Source organism: Sorghum bicolor, chromosome 7 (assembly GCF_000003195.3).
Source record: "Sorghum bicolor cultivar BTx623 chromosome 7, Sorghum_bicolor_NCBIv3, whole genome shotgun sequence".
Classification (NCBI taxonomy): Eukaryota; Viridiplantae; Streptophyta; class Magnoliopsida; order Poales; family Poaceae; genus Sorghum; species Sorghum bicolor.
The window spans coordinates 64,129,258-64,136,600 of record NC_012876.2 but is presented as its reverse complement, the minus strand read 5'-3'; the positions used below and the strand labels follow the sequence as shown (position 1 = coordinate 64,136,600).

General features: G+C 45.6%; 2 protein-coding genes across 2 annotated transcripts; one reads left to right on the top strand and one right to left on the bottom strand.

Annotated features, from left to right (window-relative positions):
- On the top strand, nt 614–4,099 carry LOC8064041 (frataxin, mitochondrial). Its single transcript, XM_002445871.2, has 6 exons — nt 614–889; nt 2,014–2,410; nt 2,934–3,006; nt 3,102–3,149; nt 3,255–3,349; nt 3,735–4,099. Exons 2-6 carry the CDS (start codon nt 2,154–2,156, stop codon nt 3,862–3,864), a joined length of 603 nt encoding a protein of 200 aa, XP_002445916.1. The 5' UTR covers nt 614–889; nt 2,014–2,153; the 3' UTR covers nt 3,865–4,099.
- LOC8055190 (calcium-binding protein PBP1) lies at nt 3,938–4,853 on the bottom strand. Its single transcript, XM_002444741.2, has one exon. The coding sequence runs from the start codon at nt 4,778–4,780 to the stop codon at nt 4,214–4,216; it is 567 nt and encodes a 188-aa protein (XP_002444786.2). The 5' UTR covers nt 4,781–4,853; the 3' UTR covers nt 3,938–4,213.

Here is a 7,343-nt window from a genome sequence, read left to right as displayed (position 1 = left end):
CCGACTGCTTCAATTCCCTCCGATCCTGGCCAGGCCAGATCGCATCGCAGATTTGGGGCTCAGCAGCATGACAGCATACTGTATGCATGGGATACTCTGCTAACTAACTGCAGTTCTACTTCACTGATACGACTGATCGAGTAGTAGTAGATCTTAGGACCACGCTCGCTCGTTTATTATTCTACACTAACAATAAATGCACTTGCTGCTTCATCATCGCTCGCTCATCATCACCGGACACGCACTACTGTAAAGCAAAATAGTACTAGTTTGGAGTGTCCAGCTCGCAGGAATTATTGTTCATCCGTCTATTATGCTGTTTGCGCTTTGCAGCAATCGGAAGATCACAATATCTTGTGAAATTATCCAGCTCGTGCGGTCGTGCTCTGAAAGTCGCTTTCAGATTACCGTGAGATGAGTTTGAGAATTGTGACTGCATCTGCAGTTATTACATTCTTGTGTCGTCGGAAGCCGGCCTGTATGGCAGCGCGGCGGTGCATATGCTTCACTGGGCTCGATCAGCCCAGGTTAGAGGCCCATCCAAATAAGGGCTTCATTCTTGTGTTGCGTGGCCCAAGAAATCCTAAGTCTGAGGTCCTCGGCCCAAGAAGGTGCTGGAGGCCTCCACAGGTTCGCCTCTCCGCCTCCGGTTGCCGGCGATAGCAAAGTCGAGGGGCGGCGCGGCGAATCGGTCCGGGAGGCGGGCAAAATCGAGCGCCACCGCGCCGGCAAGCCAAAGCGCCGTGTTCTCGGGTGCTTTCGTGCAGCTACGTCCCGCGTCGGGGCGGCTGCCTCCTGTCGGCCGGCGTTGCCCAGGCGGACAGGCGACAACGGCCAGCGGAGAGTCCGGCGGTCTGGGCGTCTGGCAGCAGCAGCAGCAGCACAGCAGGTATTTGGCTTCTGAGGAATCCTGTACCATTTCGCATTTGCTTTTAAACTTCAAATTGCTGCCCAGTCCTAAATTTTTAGTGTGTTTGTTGTCTATATATCTGTATGTATGTAACCTGCGGATGATTTACACGCGTAAATAGTGGACATACGCGGAGAAATTCACCAGCTCCGCAAACAGCGCATCAGATTTCCACCTTGCTGCAATAGATTTGCAGTTACAGCATTGCATATCAACCTTTTTTTTAAGGGCTTCCATGCTGATAGGAGGGGATATCATACCATCCTGATCCACCAATAGTTCCTAGCCACAAATTGCAGTCCTGACTATTGAGTATTGACGATGTTGAGAGGAGGACTTTCATACTGTTAAGGCATTGAAAAGTTGGCGTTCTCTTGCTGAATCTCGGGATGCCACAGACTATTGATGATGTGCATCCTTTGTTGTTCAATCTTGTTGCAGATCTAGTTACTTAAATGCTCACTGAGGCCACCAAACCCACTATTTGTAAAGACTAATTAATACATCAGGTTGTGATGCATCTTCATGTTCAAAATTAATCTGGTGTGCTGTCCTAGGAGTTGTGTTGTGACTATAGCTCGAGATAAGTTAGCAATTTTTTAAGTGAGTATGCATCTCTTCTCAGGTTTTTCTCCTAAAAAATTGCAGAACTAATTTGAGGTAAATATGCGTTTGACCTGAAGCTTCTGAGCTCTTGACTGGTGCTCCTACTTTTAGCAGAGGCTAGTTATGTTAGCTTCTCTTTCTCTAATGAAGGTGCTAGCTAGTTTGCATTTGCCTTACATATGGTTAGGTGAATTGCTTCACATTTGACCTGACATGAACACGCCTGCCTAAGTGGCAAGTCTTCCTTGTCAATGTTGCCCAATTAGTAGGTTTCCCTTATGACATGGTTAACTTTTTTTATTAAAAAAACAATTTGACATGTTATTGCTCAGTTACAGGCTTGGTAGGCCTTATATTATAAGAATGAATCAGCTATAATGAACATGTTCAGTTTAGTTCCTTCTGCCTTGTAATGTAAACACCAGTATTTTCTTGCGTTCAATTGTAATTTTGTAATGGTTCCTCTGGTGTTGTGTTTAACTTTCTTGTGTTGTTAGGCGGCGACTTCCACTGGGCCTCAAGCTGCCATCTCACCACATTACCTGACTGTAGCCTTGTGGACAAAGCACGGGAGCAGGGTTGCGCCACCTCTTTGAGTGTCATAGGCTGCTGCATAAGTATACACACACAGGTGGCCATGGCATCACGTAAGCTTCTCATGGGCCTCACAACCAGGAGGCGACTACAATCCCGCACTCAGCAACTATTCTGGACCACCAGTCTCCCTGAAGCTACCACCTCTCGGTCCCTCGTGGTGGCTGCTGGTACAGCGCAGCTATCCGGCAGGTCTCCAGCAGCTCTTCTCTTCTCTTCAAGGACCGTCTCGTCGACGCAGCCCGTGACACAGTCGGCAGGAGATGTGTCTGGCTCTGGCCCATCTGCAGTGGATCACAAGTTTGTTTCTCGGCCTTGCAGTCTTAGCACATTGATCCATTAGTGCATTCTTGTGTAATTTGGATTGCCTACAAGTATGAATGAGAACAATGGAGAAATTGAACAGAGCATACGTGTAGGATGTCTGATAGAGCAATTTTTGTTGAGATTTGAGTCATTTGACATTCTCTACAAACCCCAACTTGCTTGGGACTAAGCATCTTTGCTGTTATATTTGTCCTCTCCGCCTGTGTCAATCAGGTAACCCTAAATTAGGTACTCTGAACATTCTGTAGTTTGCCAAATAGTAACAATGGATAATAGGTCGTTAGAAGAGACTACAGTTGCTTGAATCAACAAACTGAAATATAGGAAGTTGGGCTAGCTGCTGGTATTAGCTGATGGGAACATTGTATAGAATAAAATTTGAACTTCAGTATGTTTAACTGTTTTTACTTTATAGTTTGGTTATTTGAACTTTTGTTATTATATAATTCTTTGATGCATGGGGTAGTTGGAGATTATGATTGTGTACATTGAACAGGTTGGCAATGCAAGAGGATGAGTTTCACAAATTAGCAGATGAGACGATTCATGATTTGCTTGAAAAACTTGAGGTGGTGAATCCTCTTTGCTATGGCCTTCAGATATCTCGAACAACATGTTTAGTCAGCATACCTCTGACTAAAACTATTCTTCATGTCCTTTTTAGGAGTATGGTGACTCCATTCAGATGGATGGTTTCGACATAGAGTATGGGGTTAGTTGCAACACATGATGCAGAGTCATGCAATCCTTGCTAGTACGTGTTTTCTTTTTCATGTATTTGATTATTGATGCATCCTTCTTTTCTTGGACATTTTAGAATCAGGTTTTGACATTAAGGCTTGGGGATTTGGGGACATATGTTATAAACAAGCAAACGCCAAACAAACAAATCTGGCTATCTTCACCTGTGAGGTACAGTAATGCTATCTTAGTATCTCAGTTGCTGTTTGTTTCATTATATGTAATAGACACCTGAATTTGATTGCCATCGTCTTGTCTGCCATGTTCTATTATCCTCCTTTCTCAAGGTAGATGCATATTGTATTACACTAATAGTTAATTTTACTAGTATCATGAAACTGTCACTGTGTAAGGACTTAGGAGTACTGAGTACATGTCATTTTTCGAATATTGTTTATGGCCACCCTTTGTGATATGTGGTTCAGTTTATTCGATATGGTTATTTGTCTTATGATGTTGCTGCGAAACTTATTCAACCCATGCTTGGGTATTTTGTACAATACCCAAAAGCGCTTTGCTGAACTTATATAAAGATGATATCTGGATATGAATGCAGTGGCCCTTCTAGGTTTGATTGGGATGCAACAACTAATGGTTGGATATACAAGAGGACTGGAGTGAACCTTGTGCAGCTTCTGGAGAAGGAGATTGGTGAGCTCTGTGGTAAACCAGTAGAACTTTCATAAAGTACAGGAAATGCCACACAGCTAGGTTGGATTGAGAGTGCACTTGAGGGAATGAGACATTCGTGTAATATGGTTTTTTTTTTTTTGTTCTACGTATTTGCACACGGTTTCGAATAAATAATTTCCCCTCGCTGGTAACAGGACACAGTATTATTCATCAGGTAACTGCAAAGTGAATGCTCGTGGAACTTTGTAGTCCAATTTTCAGCTTTTGTTAGTATCATAATCTGAGCAATGTCAGCCTGTCCACATTAATATTTCTGAATGCAGTATCACATTTGACTTGAACTAGCAAAATGATAAAATATCACTATATTCTGCTGTACCAAGTAACAAGGATCAAACTACATCAATGCTGAAACATCATGTGTGCCTCTTCTTCCATCAGCTCAGGGCTCAGTCTGACCATGAGGATGCAGAACTCCAACTGATCCAGCGCCCCGTCCCCATCCATGTCACCTTCCTTCATCATCTCCAGGAGTTCATCATCCCGGAGCTGGCCAAGCCCGAGCCTGGCCGCGTTCTGCTTCAGGCTCCGGAAGGTGATCTTTCCTGCCCTGGGCTCCATGAGCAGCTGGAACCCCTTGCATAGCTCCTGCATCAGGCCCTCCACGCCGAGCCTCCTCGCCATCACTGGCAGGAAGTCCTGGAACTGCACGGAGGCACCCTTGTCTGAGTCCATGCTGGAGTTATCTCGTGAGATCATGGCAAAGATTGAAGATCTGGCAATGGTTGGCAAGACTTTTGCGTGGAGTTGTGGACTGCAGTTTTGGGTAATGGAGGAGGTAGCCAGGTAGGTGTTTATATAAGGGAAATGAAGGGTATGGCGGCAGGAGAGGGAGGAGTCCATGAGGTTCTTGGAATTGGGAGCAATCAGCCCATGCATGCCAACCGAAGTGCAGGGAATTGCAGGCATGCTCTCATCTTCAGGGTGTTTGCTGCGTCCGGCAGTTTGTTTCTGCGAAATAGCACAAAGGGCTGGCTTCTGCTGGATCCCAATGACTGGTTGCTTGGACAGGTCTGGCTTCTTCCCTTTCATTTTCGCAGTAGACTTTGGAACGAGGGGCTTGACTACATAAGAAAATGGATAAGTGTAGTGATAGGAAGTTCTTGTATGAACACAAGCAGGTCAAGATGGCTGATGATATATATATTACTTATATGATAAGGAAAAACAAGAATTAGAGTTGAGAGTCTGGTAGCGTTGGTTTCTCACCCTCTTGTGATTGTACCAAGAAGATCTTGGCCGGCTCCTGGGTCCAACACGTCAGTCTTCCCGGTGTGCTGTGCACAGGAAGCATCCGATTCCGTGGTGGATATGGTTGCTGTTGCTGCCTATGACTCCAGGACAGGAGACAAGTTTGGATGAACGATTCAACGTGACAAGTATGAACCGTGGAGAGGTCTTCGGGACGTGTGATCCGTAGGAAATTTCCTCCCAGGTCCAGCCTAAGCTACGTTCGACTCAGGATTTCGCTTGCCGTTCCTTGTGAATTGCAGCATATTTGCCTTGCACGTATGAATGTAGAGAGCTGATGCTAAGAAGTTAAGAACAATCTCGAAGAGTTAAATCAATTCCCAAAATGGATGCTAAGAAGTTAAGAACAATCTCCAAGAGTTAAATCAATTTCCAAGTTCTCTTAAATGGGGTGCCTGGGGATCGCATTCATCATCGGTGGGGTTTACGTCAAGGTTACCCCCTCTCCCCCATGCTCTTTATCCTGGTAATGGATGTTTTGGGGCATTTGATCTCTAAAGCCTCCAGGGAAGGGTTGTTGCTGCCCCTTACAGCTCGAGGCTTACAACACCGTATTTCTATCTATGCCAATGATGTGGCTTTCTTTATCCGCTCGGTGGCTGGGGATATCAATATAACCATGAATATTCTGAACCTTTTCGGAGAGGCGTCGGGGCTGAAAACAAATCTGCAAAAAAGTAATGTCCTCCCAATCAGGTGTGATGAGTTGGAGATTTCTACCATTCAAAGCTTGCTGCCTTGCCCACTCTCGACTTTCCCATGCAAATACTTAGGTGTACCCCTCTCTTTAAGAAAGCTAACTAAAGATCAAGTGCAGCCTTTTGTGGACCGCCTTGCTGATCGACTCCCAGGGTGGAAGGCGGAGTTAATGACTAGGGCCGGAAGAAGGGTTTTGGTACAGTTTGTTCTCACTTGGATGCTCATCTACTTAGCTATGGCCATTGACCTTCCTCCATAGGCTATTAAAGCGGTGGATAAAATTCGTCGTGGCTTTCTTTGGAGGGGTCGTAGAGATGCTAAAGGCGGGCATTGTCTTGTGGCCTGGGTCAAAGCTTGTCGTCCTTTGGAGCTTGGAGGTTTAGGAATCTGATCTTAAATCTCTTGGCTGGTCCCTGCGTATGAGATGACTGTGGCTGTAGAAAACAGAGCCTCTTCGTCCTTGGACTGCTCTACCCTTCCATGTGCCTGAGCATGTGTGAGTCCTCTTCTCAATGGCAGTGACTTCTATAATTGGAGATGGTGCGAATACTCTTTTCTGGACTGATTGGTGGCTCAATGGACAATGCATTGCTGATCTTGCCCCTCGTCTTTTCGCGGCTATCCCCAAGAGGAGGGTCAAGAAGCGCACTGTCCAGGACGCCCTTTCTAACCGATCTTGGATTTTGGATATTCAGGGAGCTCGTACAGTTGGTGTGATTGTTGACTTCATCTTTGGGATCTTTTATTGGACTTTCAGAGCCGGAAATTGAGGATAGACATATTTGGAGGTTCTCCTCTAATGGGCAATATTCAGCTAAGTTGGCTTATGATGGTTTTTTTGGGGTTCTACTGTCTTTGGAAATCTTGGGCACCTCCTAAGTGTCGCTTCTTCATGTGGCTGGTCGCGCACAATAAATGTTGGACGGCTGATCGCCTAGCACGTCGTGGGCTACCCCATCCGGAATATTGTCCTTTGTGTGACCAAGAAGAAGAGACTATCGATCATCTTCTTGTCCATTGTGTTTTCGCAAGGGAACTATGGTTTAATCTCTTTAGACAGGTTGGTCTTCAGTATTTGTCCCCTCAGCCCACTGAGTTATCCTTCCTTGATTGGTGGGAGAAGGCCAGCAGCAGCACCACTGTTGAGTTGACAAGGCAAAGAATTAATTCTCTCATTATTCTCGGAGCTTGGACTATTTGGAACCACCGCAATGGGTGTGTTTTTTACGGAGCAGCTCCAAATTTGGTTTGTACCTTGATTGCGGCTGGGGAGGAACGCCATTTGTGGTCCATGGCAGGGGCTCGAGGGCTTTCATTTCTGACTGCCCTCCTCCCTGATAGCTAGATTGGCTTTGTTTGTGTTTGTGGTAGTGGTCGCCTTGAGTAGCTTTGTCGCGGGCGTGAATGTAATCCTAGAAACATGTGGGGTGTGAGTGCGTGTGTGTGGGAGTTTGTGTGTGTGTTGTAGCGTTGTTTGGGCTCTTGCCCTTTACTCTCTTCTTAATATAATGAAGCGCAGCTC